This window comes from Lepidochelys kempii, chromosome 1 (genome assembly GCF_965140285.1).
Source record: "Lepidochelys kempii isolate rLepKem1 chromosome 1, rLepKem1.hap1, whole genome shotgun sequence".
NCBI classification, from domain to species: domain Eukaryota; kingdom Metazoa; phylum Chordata; order Testudines; family Cheloniidae; genus Lepidochelys; species Lepidochelys kempii.
In genome coordinates, this window is record NC_136380.1 from 339,120,113 (window position 1) to 339,142,109 (window position 21,997).

A 21,997-nucleotide genomic window follows, 5' to 3' on the forward strand; every position below is an offset into this window, starting at 1 on the left:
CATGTCCTTTTAATTCTGCGGAAGAAACACACACAGACATGAACACAGTTGTTGTGTTCTATCCCAACCCTACGCTCCCCCTCGCGTCCCCCCCCCCCAAAAAAAGCCCAACAAACAAAAACACCTTTTCTTTAGATGGGGTAAGGGAGGTGGGGCAAAGAGAAGACTAAAAGTTCATGAAGGATTTCTTTATATGAAAGATTTTCTATGCAATTCATTTTGTCACTGTATTCCTCAACCATGAAAAGGTGTAAGCTCCATGCCCTGCGTCCTCTCCCCTACACTCCGGCCCCAGCCTCGGAAACACTGGGCACTAGCAGAAGACAGGATACTGGGCTAGATGGACCATTGGTCTGACCCAGAATAACCATCCTGGTGCTCATGCCCTCCCCAGGCCAGCTCCCCCCTTACTGAGTCTACCATGCCCTGCCCCCACACCCCGCCCCACGGGCCTGCCCCTCCATGTCCTGCCCCCACTTGCCCCGGGCCAGCCCCACCCCTCCACGTCCTGCCTCTACACGTCCCCCGCCCGCGGCGGCCAGCCCCTCCATGTCCTACCCCCACGCCCCGCAGTCTAGCCCCTCCATGCCCTGCCCCCAAGCGCCCCCGGGCCAGCCCCTCCAGGCCCTGCCCCCCGGGCCCGCTCCGCTCCCACCTGCGGATGGTGAGGGCCCGGAAGCGCGGGTACCACGCCGAGAACTGGCAGTGCAGCACCTGCTCCTTCTTCATCGTCGTGGCTCCCAGTCCGCTGCCGCGCCCGGAACCCTCCGCCCAGGCCCAGCGGAGCCGCCCGGAACTCGCTTCTAGTGCGCCAGGCAGGGGGCCCGGCGCGAGCGGCCAGCCGCAGACACGGGGGCGGAAGGAGTGGCAGCCGAGACCCGGAAGGGAAGCCCGGGAGGCTGAGAGGGGGGCGGGGTCAAGCGGTCCCTGCGCGAGGCCGGGAGCGAGCAGTGAGCGCGGAGCAGCCGCTGGCGAGGGTCCCGGCCAGCCAGTCACCGCGCAGAGGGCAACGGTCAGAGGCGGCTGGGGGGGAGGGGCCACGCCGTGTGGAGAGCGGGTGCGCCTAGGGCGGGAGCGAGACGGTGGGGCGAGAGGGCGGCAGGAGACGGGGGTGGCATGAGGGGGGGCGGGGCAATGGGGCAGTAGTGTTTCCAGCTTTGCCCGTTGCTTTGGGGTGTGCTCATTTAATAGGGTTACTCTTCCCGGGGGCGGGGGGTCTGTATTTCTATCCGTGTGCTGCTTGTGTCCTCATACGGAGCTCTTCTTCTCCCTGCTCCCGGTCCCCTCCCCGAGGAGCGATCCTGCAGGTTCCCCAGGGCTGGCTTCTTCCTGCCCCACAGTCAGACAAACACACACATTCACTGAGTGTGTCTGAGAGGACCGGGTTAATCCGCACTCCCAGGCTGACCCTGGTCTCAGCAGGCTGGTCAAGCAGCATTTCCAGGCTGTCACCCTCATATGCTCTGGGCACCGCACCGGCATAGAGTATGCCGAGCAGGCTGGGTCGAGGAGCACTTCCAGTCTGCCACCCTCATATGCCCCTAGACTCAGCAGGCTGGGTTGAGCAGCACTTCAAAGCTGCCACCCTCATGTGCCCCAGGTTCAGCACGTCCCTATCCCCGCCTTCACGTTACAGTTGTTCTGGTCGTAACCCACTTGATGAGCAAACCCCACAGGATTTTTGGATGCTGCAGGGATCTTTTAGCCGAGGTATGAGGAGCATTGCTGCAGAGCAAATGAGGAAACCAAAAAACACCTGCGAGGGGGCAGGGAGAGAGAGAAGCAACCAGCTTAATCATGAAAGTTATTTATTGCCAGGTAATAACCATAGGGGAGCCAAAGAAACAAAAGAGTTAGATTTAATATTATAACTTTAACTTGATTATAAAAGTCAGGTTTAGAAAACTATAACTGATCACACAAGTCAGGGTCAGAAGGCTACACCGAGAGAGAGAGAGCTGGGTTCTCACCACCCCATGAAGCTTGAATCGATCAGGGGTCCCAGGTGGTTGTGGGTCCGTAGTGCTGGAGACAGGCAGAGCCCCCAGAATGATCAGGCAGGAGAAGATGAAGTCCCAATGGAAGTGATGCAGACTTTGGATCCAGGCATCACAACACTTACTTGAGCATGGGTAGGGGTTTTTGTGGAGAAACAACAGTGGTTCAAGAGAGAACACTAGATTTGTTTATGTGTAAACTGATGGCTCAAGGGAGTATACCAAAGTTGTTTTGTTCAGGCTAGACAATGCAAGCTGATCATTCCTTACTATGGGCGGTGTTCTTTGGAGGGAGCTCACAATGCTTAGGGAGCTTCACTATTTTGGATATCCATAAGGGATTTATTACTCAAATTGGTCTAATGACAACTGAGCTGGATGTGTGCAGGCATGGGTTCATTAACATCTGGAGCAGAGATCCCCATCGTGCAGTGCTTCCCTGCTTTTCCTCGGTTCTTGCCTTGGAATCTCTGTTCTGCATTCTGTATGCTAATGGAGATGCCTCCATGTCCCATCTCTGATGCAGATAAGGCTAGGGGAGTTTCCTTAATCTAGTCATCCTTAGCCCAGGGGTTTAGGTGTCTTTCTCCCTGCCTTTCCATTGCTTTTTGTAAGTCTTCGGATCAGTTTTGGTTTGAGCAGAGGCTGTGGGGGAAGGTCTTTTGTGAGTCAGAGCTGCTGGGTACTGCACCCTGGGTTCCCCAAGAACACAGAGGTGACAGGTAACAATAGGGATGGGCGTGGCATAACAGGGAGCAGGGGCAATGGGGCAGTAGGGACAGGGATGGCATGGGCGAGCAGGGGGTACATGGCTTCTCCTCCTCCTTTGGGGATGATTCCTCATCACTTGTTGTCAGGGCAGCATATTGGTTTTCCGTCACCATGGTGGATGGGTTGGGGGCAGGGGTGGAGCACTGCCTGCTGCCAGTATTAACCAGCTGCCAGTGTCCTCCCTGTGACAGAGCCATATGCTCCTTCCCCGGTGATGTGACAGCAATTCTCTGTAGCTGGATAGCTTCCTCAGTCTTGGATGTCTCCATGTGAATACTCTCCAGGAATTCCTTGTGGGCACGGATGCTCCTCAGCCTAGCCACCTCCTCCTGTAGCTCCCCACCTGCTTCCTAAGACATTTCACCAGCAGGCACCTTTTGCACTGTATGATCCCCCCCAGCCTGGCTTTCCGAGTGTGGGAAATGCAGGCCATGGTTTCTGCAAATCCACACCAGGATCTGGGTAGAGGCATCCAGGTTAGGCTGTCTGTCTGGATACAGGCGCAGGTGGAGGAGACAGGAGCAGCCTTGGCACTGGTGATGCAGCCCTTCCTAACCATAGCAACTATATTAAAACTCCCTCTCAAACTCCCCTGTTTGCAGTCCCTTGGTTGGTTAGCCTCTGGCTTTTAAAGTCTTCTCTCCTAGGTCAGCCCTACCCCCTCATTAATCACATAGGGGGAGGGTGATCACAAGGCTAATTGAGGCTGATCAGAGATGATCCAGGGAACAAAGGCTCAACAGTCCCCAGACACACAATCCCATCTGATCCTGCAACTGAAAATAACTGAAATAACCTGAAAGAGAAAGAAAAACAAACAGCCAAACAAGCTCACTCACCCCAAAGTTAATACTTACACCTTGTTCATTCATCAGGGGATTCTCCTTCTTCCCATCTCAAGCTCCCCTGTTTGCTAGCAGGAGATCAGGCTAGATGGTCTAATGATTCCTTCTGGCTTTAAGAATCTGTGAATTTATCTAATCTGTGAATAATCTAATTATATGGCCCCATCACTTATTTTTTTAGGCCTCCCAAAATTATCAAATAGTCATATAAAGATAGATTTTTCCTCTTCTTGTCTTACTCCAGTTAGCAGGGTCTTGATTTTATTCAGTGTGAGGTGATGTTAGCAGCAGTATAGGTTGAAGAACTGTGTGCTCACCTTTCCAACCACTCTCCTTATTCCCACTATTCTTTCACTGCCTCTCCCTTTTTGTGTCTCCATGCCTTTTACACTGTAGCCCTTTGCACTCAGAACTACCCTTGCAGAAGGTGCACAAAATTATTATACTCCCTTAATTCAGACTCTTCTAAATTGGGCTAACTCACGTAAATCCTCACCTGCCCATTAACTGAAACAGACTTTGTAATAATAATTGCAATGTTCTGATAATCACCCTCTGGCAATTCAAAGCAGTTTTTCTCTCTCTCCATTTAGAACATAACCCCAATGAGGCAAGGACCATTTATTCCTTCATATCCTGTACAGTGCTGAGTAGGCCATCGGTGCTAATAAACATCAGAGCAGAAATGTAACATTGCCAAATATCAGGATGGCAACCATTGATTTCTTTTCCTTTTGGCTATTATTTTCATGCTCTTTCTCAGAGCTCAAGTTAGTGCACTATTTGCCTTCATTAGTTGTTTTTTAGGCTTGGTCTACACTCTATACCAACACAAGTTGGTACTGTAACTACGTCACTCAGGGGCATGGATTTTCCACACTCCTGAGCAATGTAGTTATACTGACCTAACCCCTAGTGTAGACAGTGCTATGTCACCGGGAGGGCTTTGCTCATCGACATAGCTGCTGCTTTTGGGAAAGTGAAGTTTCTATGCTGGCAGGAGAAGCTCTCCCATCTGCATAGGTAGCGTCTTCACTAAGTGCTACAGCCGCAACACTAAGTGTAGACAAGCCCTTAGCCTCATCAGTGATGTGGCACAGTTCAACAAATGAAGCTGGACTTAAGCTGCTAGCTGCTTCTAGCAGCAAAGCCAGATGCATTTGTGCAATGCAAATGCAGTGGCTATTGGTGATAGATCAGTGGATTTAAAAGATATTTAGATTCTGGAGGACAAATCATCTCAAATATATACATCAAGGTGCTGTAGGAAAAATTGTATACTTCAGCTACTTGACAGTATCCCCTTAGAACATTTTTTGAAAGACATCCTAGAGTGGTAAGAAACCTGGATATTTAGTTTAGTCCTGAGCTTTTCTGAACAACATACTCTAGCTGCTATTAACTCTGGTTGCTATCAACTGGGAAACATAGCTGGGATCAGATCATGCCTTTTGAAGACTGATTTAGGGAAGCTTATCCATGTTTTTATCACATCTTGTTGTAATGTTCTTTCAGCAGGGCTAACCTCTAAGCTGATTTGTAGGCTTTAGTTGGCTCAATTCTGAATTGCTTCAAGGATAAGTTTAAAAACTGATTGGTGAGGGGGGGTTACCTTCAAGAGAGGTCTGATCAGAATGTAGAATTAACAGTGGAACCAAACTCACTCCTCAGGTAAGCAGGACTCAATTGAGCCCCAGGAGAGGTGAGTGGAGCAGATACCATGACAAATTTAGTGTCCTATATTACTAGGCATAAGAGGCAAGCAGACAGGACTAAGACGATCACGTTTCTGCCCATGTTTACAATACGTATCAGCTGTTAGGCTGAGAATGCAAGCTAACCGTGAATTCACTGTTTTGTTTTGTTTTACTGAAATCAGGATTTTAAAATTGCACTGCTAGCTATAAAGCGTTACATTAGTAGAGTTCATCTAAACCTGATACAGGACTACACGTTGTAGGTGATAGTACAAGAGAACATCATGTTCCAGATCTTTGGCATGATGTGTGTCCATAGATCAGATACACAAACGTAGCGCACGTTGTTACAATGCAGCTTTAAACCAGCTTATATTCCATTGCAGTTAATTGTTTATTAATCTTTAACTCTGTTGCTGCTCTCGAATTTTGACAGTATCTGAATCATAACCCTCAATGAGCCGAATTATATTTCGGTGTTTTGACACCTGAAAGTCCTGGTTCCATGCCATCTGCAGAATGTGGAAATCTGACACTTCTTTCAAAGCCCTTGTCTAAATGTTACTCAGAGTTATTGCACCAACTAGTGGAAAATTTCAAAACTGCTGAAGCCGAGACACTGACCTGAAGAGAACCTCGGTGTAAGCTCAAAACTTGTCTCTCTCACCAACAGAATTTGGTCCAGTAAAAGATATTACACTTCACCTACCTTGTCTTTCTAATATCCTGGGACAGACATGGTTACAGCAACACTGCATATGTCTAATATCTATCATTGTCTCTTTCTGAAACTTGTGAAATAGGAGGAGGTATTTTCTGTCTATTTTGGATTCGGATATTACTAACCATTCAAGCTTAGTTTATTTTAGAACATGTGTGACAAATTTTCCTTGTATCTCTTTGCTGCAGGTCTAACTAAACAGTAACTTTAAAGTCTGAGTCTTTTTTGTGAAAGATGCTTTGGCTTCATCCAGCAATCATTAAACTGGCAAGGACTCTGTCATGGGATACACTCACTGCTAGGATAGTGGCTACTCTGGGGATTAGCTCCCTCCAGCTCTGATGCCCTCTTCCATCATCCCACCCTTACCACAGCCCCACTTGCTCTATGGGATTCCATGCAACTTCTATTTGTAACTCAGCTCTCCAGCCACCTCACTATAGGTCCTTCCTTTCCAGGGTAACACAGTCTCTCCAGACCAACTGTCCAGCTGCCTTTCCAGGGCATCCTCTAAGACTATACACTATCCCAGTGGGTGATCGGGGAACCCAGACCCACCCACTATTCCAGGTTTCAGACCCTCTGCCTCATGGTCCGCTTATGCCAAGACCACATTGCTATTTCCCTGTACTCTTTCCTACTTCATTTCTCTTTCTCTGTGTTCTGACCCACCCCCGGGGTTCAATTCAAGTGCCCAATTCTCAGGGAAAGACTAGCCTACTTCCCCTACCGCCTAATTCTGTTCTCAGCTTGCTGGCTTTGTACAGGCCCAGCCTATACCTGCTCAGCTGAGCTTCATCTTCTGTTCTAATTCTTCCCTAAGTGCAGCCTGTTATTTTAATTAGCCCCTTCCTAGCTACCTTAACCCTTTTAGGTGAGGTGTGCTATGAAAACTCCATCACAGACCCCATTAGACCTATGAGAGTCTCTGGCCTGAGTATGGATTGTAGATTTGGGCCTGTAATAAATTAGTTGTGTTTCTGTAGTAGTATCGTTTAGTGTCCTCCAGACTATGTAACATTCCTTGTCTCTGTAGGACTGTGCTAGGGGAGATGTGCCCCGGTGCATATACTCAAGAAAGCTGAGATAAGCACACGTCCAGTACTTTAAAAATATAGAATGGATTTTGTGAAAGAATGAGAGGTGAAAAGCACCAGCTAAAGTCAAATGTACAGCAGGAAAGTGCTGTGCAAGTTTTCTCACCCCTTGGTCATTTCTCATGATCACAGAATCTGTAGGGCTTTATCTAATGTATCCTGAAATTGGGGGAAAGACTCCTATTGGCTTCGCTGAGAGTTGGTGTAAGCTCATAAACACTAAACAAAAAGTTATTAGGTCATCTCTTCCACCTCATTGTCAATGTTGGATTGTTTCCCAGTGGGTTTTTTCCTCCCCTTCTGCTTTGTCATGTCTGTTATCTCATTTCAGTAGGAACCCTGGGCTTCAACTCTGTACTGAACTATATGATAGTTTTGTGATGCAGACAAAGCACCAAACATTCCACTGACTTGAACCCAAGATTTTAGTGGTAAAAATGCACAGCTGTGCATCAGTGTGCTGCCTGGCATATCTTCTGCTTTAGAGCTAGACAGGACAAATTAATTGGGAAATGGATAATCCTGCATTGCCTCTTGAGTGGGAAAGGGACTGAATGCTCTATGTGATTTTTTTTTCCCTAGTCTAATAGCTGAGATTCCTCATTCTCAGCAGTGGTGGTTTTCACTCTGAATTCCCTTTGATATTTGGGGTTAATTCCTTAGCCTTACCGTGTCATGCTTTGTCCTCTAGGCTAGTTTGCATGCTGTGGCAATAGTCTATTGAGTAAGATTCCATTGAGAGCAAAGTAGCACTGTGACTTAAAAGGGGCAACAGTAGTGGTGCACCCTGCCATGCATGGCATATAAATATTGTGGGGCAGCTCCATAGCTGGTGCAAATTTCCCTAGCTCTTTTGCAGTCAGCGGAGCCATGAAAATTTATATCAGCTGAAGATCTGCCCCCATCTGTCTTAGCAGCATCCATGATGTTTGCAAACTGATGAGTGTGTGGGACCTTAAATGTTAATGAAGCATGTTTAGGAGAATGATTTGTTAATTCAGAATGCACGGATGAATGGTTTGACTTTACTCTGAGGGTAAATATCGATTCTCTGTTTTGTAGTAGTGTGGACTTTGTGCAGGAGGTGCAAGAGACATCCCTGAAAATGGAAAACAAAGCAACCACAGAGATTCTGAAATCTATCAGACCATCCATCCTTAAAGAAGAGGTATAAAGCGTTTATTTTTGCCTTGTTTATATTTATTAACTAATGTAGCATTTATTTAAGGCTGCTATTGAATGTTAGAAAATATTACATCTGTGCAGAGTGAGGAAAACCTTATGCTATGTAGCATGTTAGATGTATGAAGATAGGGCTTTTGTCCTGAAGTCATTAGAGTCAAAGTAGGTGACACGCAGATGAAAGATGAGGAACTTTCACCTTAACACAGTCATAGAAATTACACAGAGGTTATCTAGTGCATCTCCCCTCTCCCTCAGACCCGCCCTCCCCAGGCACAGTTGTTCCCGACAATACTTTCTAGGCTGTTCAGGGTAGCTTTGAATGTCTGAAATAATGGGACTTTCACCACTCCCCTGGAGAGATCATTCCACTGTAACTGAACTCACTGCTTTCTGATATTCAGCCTACATTTTCCTTTCCTTAAAGATGACCTGCAAAGGATTTTTTAAAATTGTGTGTGCGCCCTTCCCTTCCCTCCCCCCCGCTTTATGGTACATAAAGAGGACCTAACATGTTTGTTTGCTTTTTAGGGTTTTTTCAACAGTTTGTGCTTGTTCCTATCTTAGCAGTATTGGAAATATCAGAACTAGTCCTCTCTGGTTATAGTGGTAGTGTCCTGAGAGTATTGTGGATGTTTACTCTGAGCTTGTGCACCTTAACTGAAGCTGCAGGAGTGTTGTCTTTTAACAATGAAATCCTTTCTATAAAGTGTTTGTTAGCCATTGGAATTAAATGGTTGTTTAAAAGAGGACTTTTAAACTGTCTTATTAAAAATCTCTTCCTCTTTCAGTTGCTCAGCTTTCATTCTCTTGATGCTTTTGGTGTCATCATTTCATTAGATCTCCAGTCACGATAGTTTCCCAGGGCAGACAAGACCCAAATTTCTTACATAAATAAGCAAGCAGGAAAACTAACATTTCGGGGGGGGGGCTGGGGACGGGGCTAAGGGGGTATTTTTCAATGAAGCAAAACTGGGCACAAGCCTTTTCAGGCCACTTTAGTTTCAGCCTATTACTCCTCAATCCCTTTTGCTACTCTAAATGATTCCTTCTCCTGCTTTTTCTTTTGCACCCTCCAAATAGTGGTAGCAGGTTGTAGCCAGCTCTAGTATATTTCAGGTCATTTGTGTTTCCCTGTGCCATGCTGGTTTTCACCAGACTTCTTGTGGCATTGTTTGAGAACAGAAGTCACAGCCCCTCTGCCCAGGACCTTTTACTAAAGAAGTTGTGGACTTCTGATTCTGGATCACCTAACATTGGAGTACAGTTTCTCTCTAAGGCACCTGCTGATTGTGTCCTCTAACTGTTTCTGCAGTCAGGTTATGTTGGAGAGAAGCAGATTTTATTGGCATAACAGCAATAGAGAGAAGTCACAAATAGAAGGTGATTCAAACTGAATATGCTTAGCTGAATGTTATGTGAAGCATCCTTAGCTAGGGTCTAAGCAAAGGATTTGTGTCTCACAGCATAAAGCTTTCTCTCTCTCTCTATCAACTGGCACAGAGTTTGACCATGCATCCAACCAGGCATGAGACAGCAGAGTTTCTTTTTCCTTTATAGGTAACACTGAGGGCTTTGTGGTTCTCCAGTAGCATGTAATTCACCTGGGCTTTGGGGTGGATTCTGGAGCATTTAAATAACAACCACTCACAGGAGGTGCTGGATGACCTATACCCTATTAACTATTACACTGGGTTGCCTCTTAATTGCCACTTTTGGCCTCTGTTGGTATACCAGGCATTCTTATGACAGGTATCCTGTTTTACTCCCTACATGGCATCCCCTTTTGTCTTCTCCTTTCTCAAGTTTGGATGTGGTCCATTTCCTGGTAACTTTAGTCATTTCTTCCTCCCTCACTTTCTTGTAGCACATTGATATGGTTCTGACTTCCGCCATTCTCCTCTTTGCTATTTAGCAATGCCAAGATAGATACTGGGGTAATGATTTGCTGGGTTTGCTGCCTGTGCAACATTGTTGGGCCATGATCAATAATCCAGGCCTTTATACGTTCTGCAAAGTTTGAAAATAATTGCTTAATCCCCGTTAACTCAAAGGCTTCAACTGGTGTAGAAATCTTGGTTTTTTTTTTAATTAAAATATATAATTCCCTTGATGTTGGCTGCAACTGTAACATGATTTTCGTCTCTTCCTATTTTGGGTCTCATTCAGTTTATTCCCTGTATGCCTTAGGGGTTAATTTAAATCTCTATAAATATATCAGAGGGATAAATACCAGAGAGGGAGAGGAATTATTTAAACTCAATACCAATGTGGACACAAGAACAAATGGATATAAACTGGCCACTAGGAAATTTAGATTAGAAATTAGACGAAGGTTTCTAACCATCAGAGGAGTGAAGTTTTGGAATAGCCTTCCGAGGGAAGTAGTGGGGGCAAAAGATCTATCTTGCTTTAAGATTAAACTCGATAAGTTTATGGAGGAGATGGTATGATGGGATAACATGGTTTTGGTAATTAAATATTCATGGTAAATAGGCCCAATGGCCTGTGATGGGTTTTTAGATGGGGTAAGATCCAAGTTACCCGGGAAAGAATTTTCTGTAGTATCTGGCTGATGAATCTTGCCCATATGCTCAGGGTTTAGCTGATCGCCATATTTGGGGTCGGGAAGGAATTTTCCTCCAGGGCAGATTGGAAGGCCCTGGAGGTTTTTCGCCTTCCTCTGTAGCATGGGGCACGGGTCACTTGCTGGAGGATTCTCTGCTCCTTGAGGTCTTCAAACTACAATTTGAGGACTTCAATAGCACAGATATAGGTGTGAGGTCTTTTTTAGGAGTGGTGGGTGAAATTCTGTGGCCTGCATTGTGCAGGAGGTCAGACTAGATGATCATAATGGTCCCTTCTGACCTAAATATCTATGAATCTATAAAGCAATAAAATATACCTGGGTGCTTGCAATCCAATCTTATAGAAGTCTGCATGCTTCCTACCTTGGTAAAGGAATTAGAAACTTCACCTTCTCCATTCCTGCTACACTGCTGTGACCACAGATCATCCAAAAGCCCTTTGAAAGTATTTCTGGCTTCCTGTAATTCAAGGATAACTTAGAACAACCTTGCAAAATAACCATGAAAATTTCCAGGCACAAAATCGAGTTGGCCATGGTGATGGAAAAGTGGTTGATATTTTGTTTGCCCCTCAAAATAACTGACTTGTCCCAGGCAAGTGGACAAGCAGAATGCTGTAAGATGGACTTAGAATTGGTTTTAGGGATGAAGTGAAATGATCCATTTCCATTGTCAGTTACTGAATTCTTAGGTTACTAGTGGCTCAGTCTCTGTCTCTTCATCCTATGCTTGTTTTTCTCTCTTCACATGCTCTCGATGTTGCTGCTCCTTCTTGGGCTGCATTCTTTCTCTTTCTAGCAGGAGTTTCTCCTATTTCATGACCTTTGTGGCCAGATGTCCCATTTACTCTGTGGCCTGGTCTACACGACAGAAATTTGATGTACTAACCACCTGAGACTACGCTGGCCTCTAGAGAGTCTCCCTGTTTATCCACCACCACAGTTCCCTGCTTCTGTCAGGTTTTCTCTCTGCTCACAGCTTGAGAGTGGAGTGATCCTGGTTCCAAATGGCTAATTGGAAACGCTTCTCCTCTGTAGCTGCCAGTCCTCCTCTCTGACCTCTTGCTGTTCCCAGTGCCATTGGTTTGGCATCACTCTGCTGATGTAACCTATCCCCAAGCCTCCCAGTCCTCTGCAGGATTTCAGAAACAAGTCTTCTGTCTGCCCTCCCAGCAGCCATTTAATTAGCAAAGACTTCCACCCTTACGTGCTAGCCATAATAAATGAGAGAAACGGCAAAACTAACATCTAGTTCCACCTCTCCTCAAGGGACCACACACGAATGGGCAAAACACTAGGTGGAGGGAAGTTAAGAATACCTCTGCTCAGCCATGAAAAGCCCACAGGCATGTAGGTGGCCATGGAGTTGATAGTAATGATAATGCGTAGAGCCTCTCATTGGTAGATCTCCAAAGGCCTTCAAATCAGGTCAGAATCGCTTTCCCTATGTTACAGATGGGGAGAATAGTGACAGTCCCAAAGTGAGTCAATGGCAGAGTTGGGAATAGAACCAGTTCTCCTGACTCCCAGATCTCAGATAATTGAGCAGTCATAACCCGCATCATGGCTAAAGCCCATGTAGGCAAATTCTCCATACCCCTTTTACACACAGCTGAAACCAGCCCCCTTCTAGGGGCAAGGCACTGCCTTCATGTTTTATTTTAAAGATTAGGGCTGAGACTTTCAAAGCAGCCCAAAGGAGATGGGCACCCAAATCCCACCAAATTCCATTGAAACTTGGTTGTCTAATTCCCCTAAACTCCTTTGACAGTCCCAGCCTAGCCTTACATATGTCACATGAGTTATTTTCAGTTCCTATTTCAAGAACTCCTCAGTGCATGCATTTACATGTTAGTATTGCAGCTTCCCACACACACTGAATTTGCAACATCTTTCCAAAATAACAAAATTGCCTAGCAAATCTCGATGGGGACAATGTCCCTACTTGTTTAATTTATTATTTTTGTTAGACAATCGCAGAAAGAAAATGGGTGAAGCTTGAACAGACGACCTATGTTGATCCCTCCGGTAAAACCAGGTAATTTCCTTGCTGAGACATTTTAAAATTCTTGCAGTTCTTCCAATTTTCTCTGTCTGAACTAGCCAAAGGCTATGGAATTTGAGCACCTATAAACCAATTACTTGACATACTGGGCTAGATTACCCCTTTGACATTAATGCAGTTACTCTGAAGAAGAATTTGACCTTTTTTGTTGTTGGACTTTGTTAGCAAATATTGTTAGCAAATATTCTTTATTCTGTAGGTTAATACCTTGGATTTAGTCCATGTGTTTATCTTGCGGTTCCAGTCATTTGCAAAGATGCTGTGCAGACCTAATGCTGCAAGGTTTTAACATGCAAACAGATGATTATCAAGAGCTCCCTTTGGTTTTTCTGGTCATTCCCAAAGAACTCCGTTTCCCCTGTTGATGGCATGATGTCTGAGACTGTGCAGGGTCTTGCATATTGTTGGGATGGTATTGTTTGGAGAAGGGTGGTCTTGCCTGCTTCTTACCCTCTCATTCATATTCTCAGGCCTGTCTAATTCTTTTCATGTGTCAGATAAATCTATCTTTTTAATTTGTCGTGATGACTGGAAATGACAGCGCTACCTTATTTTTCTTCTTCCTAGAGCATTGGGGTCCTTTCTGATTGCTCTCTCTAAAGTCTCCTTCCCCTTTAAGAGTAGCCTCAAGAAGTGGCAATGATTGAGGCCTGTGTGAAAGGTTTATTTTTTGTGTCAGTCCCATCACTTATTTTTGATTTGCAAGAAAGGCTGTGTCATTTTTGACTTCCAGTTACTAACAGGAATGGGTAACTTTTTTGAGCTAGGACCTTTCAGAGTAACCTTCTTTTATTTTCACATAATGATTGTTATGCATGAGGCAGACAGAATGTAAGTATTTGCTTATTGCTTTTTCCAGACAAAATTAGCCAGTCTATAAAATTTGTCTCTTCTATTTTATGTTGCAGCTCTTCAAAATAACCATTCTAAATATATTGACCTGCTGTCTTAATTTCACCTCTATGCTTCAGTTTCCCCATCTGTAAAATGGGGATAATGATACTTGTCTTCCTTTATAAAGTGCTTTGAGATCCATGGATGCAAAATGCTACAGCAGAACTAAATATTATTAGGACTGTCGATTAAGCGCAGTTAACTCATGCGATTAACTCAAAAAAATCACAATTAATTGTAGTTTTAATTGCTCTGTTAAATGATTGAATACCAATTGAAATGTATAAAATATATTTGGATGTTTTTCTACATTTTCAAATATATTGATTTCAGTTACAACACAGAATATAAGGTGTATAGTGCTCACTTTATATTATATTACAAATATTTGCACTGTAAAAATTATAAACAAAAGAAACAATATTTTTCAGTTCACCCTATTCAAGTACTGTAGTGCAAACTCTTTATCGTGAAAGTGGAATTTACAAATTTGGGATTTTTTTTGTTACATAACTGCACTCAAAAATAAAACAGTGTAAAACTTCAGAGCCTACAAGTCCACTCAGTCATACTTCTTGTTCAGCCAATCACTAAGACAAACAAGTTTCTTTACATTTATGGGAGATAATGCTGCCTGCTTCTTATTTACAATGTCACCTGAAAGTGAGAACAGGTGTTCACATGGCACTTCTATAGCCAGCGTTGCAAGGTATTTACATGCCAGATATGCTAAACATTCGTATGCCACTTCGGCCACCATTCTAGAGGACATGCTTCCATGCTGATGACGCTAGTTTAAAAAAAAATGCATTAAATTATATTTGTAACTGAACTCCTTGGGGGGAATTGTATGTCTCCTGCTCTGTTTTACCTGCATTCTGCCATATACATCTGTTATAGCAGTCTTGGATGGTGACCCAACACATGTTGTTCGTTTTAAGAACACTTTCACTGCAGATTTGACAAAATGCAAAGAAGGAACCAATGTGAGATTTCTAAAGGTAGTTACAGCACTCGACCCAAGGTTTAAAAATCTGAAGTGCCTTCCAAAATCTGAGAGGGATGAGGTGTGGAGCATGCTTTCAGAAGTCTTAAGAGAGCAACACTCTAATTCGGAAACTACAAAACCCAAACCACCCTAAAAGAAAACAACCTTCTGCTGGTGGCATCTGACTCAGATGATGAAAATGAACATGCATAGGCCTGCACTGCTTTGGATCCTTATCGAGCAAAACCCATCATCAACATGGACACGTCCTCTGGAATGGTGGTTGAAGCTTGAAGGGACATACGAATCTTTAGCACATCTAGCACGTAAATATCTTGCGATGTCAGCTACGACAGTACCATGCAAATACCTGTTCTCATTTTTAGGTGACACCGTAAATAAGAAGCAGGCCACATTATTTCTTGCAAATGTAAACAAACTTGTTTGTCTGAGCGATTGGCTGAATAAGAAGTGGGCACAGTGGACTTGAAGGCTCTAAAGTTTTACATTGTTTTATTTTTGAACGCAGTTTTTTTTGTACATAATTCTACATTTGTAAGTTCAACTTTCATGATAGACTGCACTACAGTACTTGTAATAGGTGAATTGAAAAACACTGTTTTTACAGTGCTAATATTTGTAATTATATTTATTCTTTAAGTGAGCACTGTATACTTTGTATTCTGTTGTAATTGAAATCAATATTTGAAAATGTAGAAAACATCCACAAATATTTAAATAAATGGTATTCTGTTATTAACAGCATGAGTAATCATGTGAGTATTTTTTTAATTGCTTGACAGTCCGAAATATTATTTATTTATTGTCCTAAGCAACCATCAAAAATCATTTGCTAGCTAGACTATGTCTGTAACTAAAGGTGAAACAAAATTGAGACTGAGACCTTACAGATACTTTACAGGGATCACTTAGTATAGTGGCTTGCCTCTTGGCAGTTGCTCCTTAGTACCATTCTCACTGTATGTTTGCATGTTTTGCTTTTGAATGAAGGTAGCAAAGTTCCAAGTTGGCTATTTGTGTGGAAAGCATGCATCTATAGTACACTTCCTTTTTTAGGATTAACACATCCACTTTCTCCTCTTCTTACCCAACAGAATTTGGGAAACCGTAAAGCGTACTACCAGGAAAGAGGACAGTTCAGCTGATGGTATGGCACCAGTTACATTTTTGTGCATAACTTCTAATATTAACAATGATGAGGTGGTCTGCTTCCATAAATGGCAACAACTGATACAATAAAAAGGTGCAAGAGAATAGGAGTAAAATAAAGCAAATAGTATATAGTGCCATAAGCCATGTATGGTGCTGTACTGTTGATCAAGTGTAGCTTAGAAGGAGTAGAACCTCTGCCCCAAGGAACTTACAAATCAGTACCCTGATTTTTGTGAGTAATCACATTGATGTTATTGTAATGGCTGGAGTAAGAACTGTTTACATGACTAAGAGTTGCAGGATCAGGCCTTACAGCAAAATATTGCCAGAAAATGGATCTGTAGTCTGGGGGAAATCAGTGTCTGAACAAATATTTTATCTGATCACTTTTCCAATGGGAAGTCAGTCATGGCCCCGGGCAGTCAAAGGAACTGCAGCTTCCTGTTTGTTTGGAACCTGTTGTTTGGACAAGGGTGTGGGGACCAAATTAAAGTGGAAAGACTGTTAAGATTGTAGTAGTAGAGGGAAGGCTCTAGGGTACTTGATTGGAGCTGTTGCTTTCAGACTCAGAGTTCCTGATGATTATTGGGGTTTAAATCGAGATGAGGTCCTCCAGCAGAGAACAACAAATGAGTTATCTTTATCCCTTTCAGTGCAGTTTTATTTTTCAAAGTCAGTGGAAGTTGAGGGTGCTCACAAGACATAAGTGTCAATATTTGAACTACTTACATGCTATGTTTTCATTGCTCTTTTCTTTATGCTGGCAGGTGTATCAGTTATACCTGTGTTACAAAGAACTCTCCACTATGATTGCATTGTCCTAGTGAAACAATTCAGGCCTCCAATGGGAGGGTATTGCTTGGAATTTCCTGCAGGTAGGTAACAAAAATATGAAGATAAAATACACAGAATGTATGTGTAGTTTACTCTGTCCATCTTGCTGAGGTGTGTAGATTTCAATGTGCTGTGTCTTTCAGATTCCAAGATCAGTGGTGGTTTCTGTACTAGAATACAGGCTGTTGAGAAAGAGGGATATTTAGTAGTAATAAAATGTGAAATAGCATAATGTCAGATTTTATTTGTAGAATCTGTCCAACCCAGTTTTTTTCCTCTCTCTCCCTCATCTTCCACCTCCAAAAGAGGGAAAACCTTTGTGAGCTTGGCATTGGCATACTTATTGTGAGAGAGGAAATTCCTTTTGGAGGGAGGCAGCATGATTTGGTGGATAGGAGGCAGCAATTTTGGGTTCTGTTCCTGGATCTGACACTGATCTTCTTGACCTCCCAGTGCCTCAGTTACCCCATCTGTAAAATAGGGCTGAAGATATTTTACCTTCCATTGTAAAGCTCTCTTAGATCTAAGGATGGACAGTGCTGTAAAAGAGCTCAATTTTAATTATTTTTGATGTAATGTTTACACTGCAGGTCTCATTGAGGGAAATGAAAGCCCAGAAAGCGCGGCCTTGCGAGAGTTGGAGGAAGAAACGGGGTACAAAGGGGATGTCGTTGAATGTTCTCCAGGTCTTTGTTGTTTCTTGACTACCTGACTCAGAGCCAGTCCTGCCCCTCTTCATGGTCACAGAATGCCCTAAATTCAGTGGATCTACGATGGGTCCACTGTTCAGGATGGGAAGGGCACAGCGAGGGAGTGTGCACTCCCGCAGTGCCCCAGGACAACACCAAGGAGCCATAGACATAGTCTGTGTGTCTGACAGATGTGGATCCACTGGATAAAATCCAATAAAGAAGGCTATAGAAACAGCTTCACTGTTGCTCTGAGGCATGTGGGGGAATGATTCTGCTCTTAAGGAAAATCCCCATTTACTCAGGCTTTGCTCATGGGGCCAAGATTTTGTACTTAATACAAAAAGTTCAGTAACTTAAAGGTCTGGCGTCTTGTAATTAAAAGGTTTAGATGCCTGGGCTTGATTTGACTTCTTCTCCAATAGATTTAAGTGACTCTCTTGAACCTACCCAAGAATAGCAGTTGCATCATGCAGTCTCTGTGCAAATCATCCTCATTTCAGCTGTGCAAAGGAAGGAGAACTCGGGTTCTCTCACAGCTGATTAGCAGGAATGGGGAAGAAAGAAGTGCTGCCTGACATCAAAGTCCCCAAATCTTTGCAGCCAACATCTGTATTTAAACATTTTGTACTGCCTGCCACAGAGCAGAGGCAAAACTGGGATTTAAGGAAAATCTTTATAAAGGGGGAAATGCTCGGGAAGAAATGGGAAATCTGGACCATGGCTTTGAGAATGTTGCTATTAAGATTGAACTTCGCCCTTTTACTTTTGCACAATTTCCATAGACTGGAGTGTTGTGTGTGTAACTGATGGCAAAATTGGGCTCTTAGCATAGTTTGACTAGGAGCCTGCAGTTTAACCTTTGAGGTACAGTGAATGAGGAGAATGTTTGTCACTGCAGTAGAAGTAATCAGTAGGAGCTAATACAAAAATGAAGAAGAATCTGTGTGGGAAGAAGCACTTGTAAGTAGAGCTGAGTGAATAACTAATTTTTTGGTTCGGTGGCAGTTCTGAGGTGGGGAAAAATCAGTTCAGATTGAAGCGCATCTGAATAGTTTTTGGCATTTTCAGTGAACTGAAAAAATTCATTTTGGGTCTGTCCAGAGCAGGGATTTGAACCTAGGTCTTGTACTTCAAGTGCATGCCTCAACCATGGGACTAACAAGATACAGCAGCACAACCACTATCTCCTTCTCCTCCTCCTCTGGCCGTTTTGTGAATGGCCAAAACTGTGGATGAATCTCACAAATAGTTTTGGGTTGACCAAAACTGCATTGTGTGGCAAATAAACGTTGTCCAAAACATTTTGCCCAGCTCGCCTTGTACAAACAAATAACTAACCCAGACTTTTTGCCTGGCTTTGTGATGCATGCTGGTGAAGTTGCCTGCTGAATAAGTTTTGTCTTAATGTATCAACTAGCTCTGAGTGAAAGTTGTGGTGTTAAAATGTCCAGTAGTCTCGGCTCTTCTTTCTCATAATGAACATCCTTTACTTTGTAGCTGTTTGCTTGGACCCTGGTTTGACAAACTGCACAACGCACATCGTGACCGTCACCATTAATGGAGATGATGCTTGTAATACAAGACCCATGCAAAAGCCTGGTGAGTCCAGGGCATGTACAATATTTAATTTTTAGCTGTCTCATTGGAGGGACCGTCCTTTCTAAATATGCTTGGAAACTGTTGAAGGGCTCAGCAATACAGGATTCTAATAACTTCACTTGGGTTCACTGACTCTCTAACTTCTGTCTGAGCTTTTAGGGCTTCATCCACCTCCCACTAAAGTCAATGGAAAGGTTGTCACTGACATTCATGGGTGTTAGAGCAGGAGCAGACACTAAGCTCCCATGTGTGTCCAGACTTAGTTTTCTTTGTGTTAACACTTTTCTTTCTTCTTGTCTTTACAGAGGAAGGAGGTACGTTGCTCACTTAACTTCACTGTGGCTTCAGCTTTACCGGATGTCACTCTGAATGTGCATGTCACCCTGCACTCTGCTCTTCTCTGTGGTCAGGAGATATTTTCTCAACATCGTTAGGATCACAGTCCTGATGGTGACACACTGTATGGGATCCACTGACTTCAGCGCTCTTTAGATCAGACTTGAAATTCCCAAACAATTGTACCACAGTCAGCTTTAAGGAGGGGAAATATCAGTTGAAATGGTCTCCATGACCTATCTAGGATCAGTTCCTCAGCTGATGTAAATTGCTGTAGCTGTATTGAAGCCTGTGGATCTGGACCTAGACTGAAATTCTGCAATTGTTAATCCAGATAGAGGGAACTGCTTGGGTAGTTACAGGCAAATAAGCAATACCTTGCATTCCTCAATCATTTCTGCCCAACTTGTGTGACAGGCAACATGTCAAGATGAGCCCTCAGTTCTCAGATGTCTTGTCATTCTTCCTCCACTCTGTGAAGTTAAAGGTTTGTGGTCTCTCTTACCATACCAAGTATGCAGGCCCAGGTTACATTAACATTTCAACAGTGAAATATCTGATCAGATGGATCGAATAGGGGGAAGGGGAATAGTGACTGTCCTTACAGGACAGTGGTTCCTGTCCCTAATATGTCACCATTCTCCTAGCTAGTTCTGTAGTTATTTCCCAAATTACTGCCTCAAAACTGCATGTCAAAGATGCCTTTGATCTTGCCTGTGTCTTAGTCAGCTGAGCATGGTAGTGTGCCTGGGTATACTGGTCTCTGGCTGAAGGTGAACCTGAATCCAGTTCCTTGTCTGCTTTCCATCTGAGTTTAAAGAGAAGGGAATGAAATATACTTCTCTCAACGTTAACTCAACTATCAGATATAACTTGACAGATTAAAGACAATCCGTGTGAAATACACAAATTTAATTTTTTTTAATAGAATTTGTGGAAGTTGTTTCACTACCAAAGAATGATCTACTGCAGAGAATTGAAGGTAAGAGCACTTATTTTCTCTGGTACATTAAGCCAGTTAATAAAACCTTTGAAATTTTTTTAGCTTCTTCACACTTACTGTAAATCAACCCACTTCTTAGTCCCTGTATTCCAGTTTCTCTGGGGATCTCTCAGCCTGGGAGATTTATAACAATTTTTAAAACCAAAACCATCTACCTTCTTACTTCTGTAATCTGAAAAACTTGCATATAACATGCCATGTATCAGGTGAACCTTCAAAATGTTGTTTGTCTTCCAAAAAGGAATGTTCATTAGCACAGTCTAGCCAGCTGCAGTCTTTGTTAGATGCAATTACCAGTGCAATGCCTGTTCCAGATAGCTTCCTACATCAGAGTAGCTACCCATTTCCACTCTGAAGCTTATCCTTTGTGCTTCAAGTCAGTTCATATGCTTTTTTTTAAAATATACTACCACTAAATTAGTTAGTAATAATGCTCCCGAGGACTAACGTGTCACAAGACTTTAAAGGACTAATGTGTTACAAAGGAAATATGGCAAAGCCTCCAAACATTTTAACTGTGGCCTGGATTTGTTCTGATACTTCACACATTCATGCTACTTGTCAGCCTCTGTCTTGAAGTCTTCTGAAGTTTGTTTTTAATTTCTTGCTAACCGTATGAATATGAATTTGCATCTGCCCTTGTTGTGTCTGTCCTGCCCATGCCTTTCTGTTTGGAAATTCATATTACTGGTTGGTTTGGGTGTTTTTCAGAGCTAGTGGAAGAAGAGCATATTTTAGTGGATGCCAGAGTTTATGCCTATGCAATGGCACTGAAACATGCAACACAAAAACCCCTCCAGGTGCCTTTTATGAAGTTCTAAGGCTGCATATGTAACCTCGTTGAATACTTCCAGGATGGAGTCAAATGGTCAATATAGACTTGGAAGCTGTATCTTTTCATACAATAAAGGTCCTGTAGACTACACACAGTATTAAGCAATCATATTTCTAGGAAAGATTGCTTGAACTATTTGTACTGTATAAAGCTTTTCTCTAACTGTTCAACCTCTAACTCTGAATGGAATTTTATCCTTTGCAGAAGAATAAAAAGAATCATGGCCTGTTAAGAGATCACATCTTTTCCTTGCTCCTTCCTCTTAAAGTATTTTTTATGGTTGAGCACTTTACAATTATGCTGAAACTATACACAGGAGTCGCTTAATCCACCATTAAAGTGGAGCTGCTTCTCTGGTATAACACCCTTGGATCAAGGTAAGGGGCGGTACTTACCAAACTGACCTACACTAAACATAGCTGGACAGAATAAACCATAAAGCTTGAAGCCTTGGCTGTGCTAAGTATATACACTTTGAAATGGGGTCAGACCAGTGGCATTAACAATATTATGCAAAATGCCATGTGATCGCCTGGGACAAGAACAAATCAAGCCTTTTGGTTTTTATATCTTCCTTGAAGATATCAGCCAAAGTTTTCAAAACTGTCAGCCCCTTAAAGGTGTCATGTTGGGTACCCAAAAATCACTAGTCACTCAAACTCTGGCTGGTGTCTTTGTGGA

General features: G+C 43.3%; 2 protein-coding genes across 4 annotated transcripts in view; one reads left to right on the top strand and one right to left on the bottom strand.

Annotated features, from left to right (window-relative positions):
• Positions 1 to 1,006, bottom strand: part of CDC123 (cell division cycle 123) — a 79,698-nt gene extending 78,692 nt beyond the window's left edge. For 2 of the 3 annotated variants that reach the window (XM_078851185.1, XM_073328760.2), the window contains exon 1: positions 656 to 1,006. In XM_078851185.1, the coding sequence (XP_078707311.1) occupies positions 656 to 729 (74 nt within the window). In that variant the 5' untranslated portion in view covers positions 730 to 1,006. The remainder of the gene's footprint in view (positions 1 to 655) is intronic. The other variant, XM_073328759.2, reaches the window with a different exon arrangement.
• NUDT5 (nudix hydrolase 5) lies at positions 877 to 21,548 on the top strand. The gene is made up of 10 exons (XM_073328762.1): positions 877 to 1,012; positions 8,191 to 8,296; positions 12,868 to 12,935; positions 15,960 to 16,012; positions 16,785 to 16,892; positions 17,442 to 17,537; positions 19,041 to 19,142; positions 19,448 to 19,456; positions 20,407 to 20,460; positions 21,193 to 21,548. The coding sequence occupies exons 2-10, from the start codon at positions 8,234 to 8,236 to the stop codon at positions 21,300 to 21,302; spliced, it is 663 nt and encodes a 220-aa protein (XP_073184863.1). The 5' UTR covers positions 877 to 1,012; positions 8,191 to 8,233; the 3' UTR covers positions 21,303 to 21,548.
• The last annotated feature ends 449 nt before the right edge of the window (positions 21,549 to 21,997 follow it).

What these genes read in the sequence shown, in the direction of transcription:
- NUDT5 (XM_073328762.1), top strand. Translation starts at nt 8,234, where the DNA reads ATGGAAAACAAAGCAACCACAGAGATTCTGAAATCTATCAGACCATCC. An exon ending in AGAGGACAGTTCAGCTGATG is followed by an intron (nt 16,013 to 16,784) that starts GTATGGCACCAG and finishes TTATGCTGGCAG; the next exon opens with GTGTATCAGTTATACCTGTG. An exon ending in TGTCGTTGAATGTTCTCCAG is followed by an intron (nt 17,538 to 19,040) that starts GTCTTTGTTGTT and finishes TTTACTTTGTAG; the next exon opens with CTGTTTGCTTGGACCCTGGT.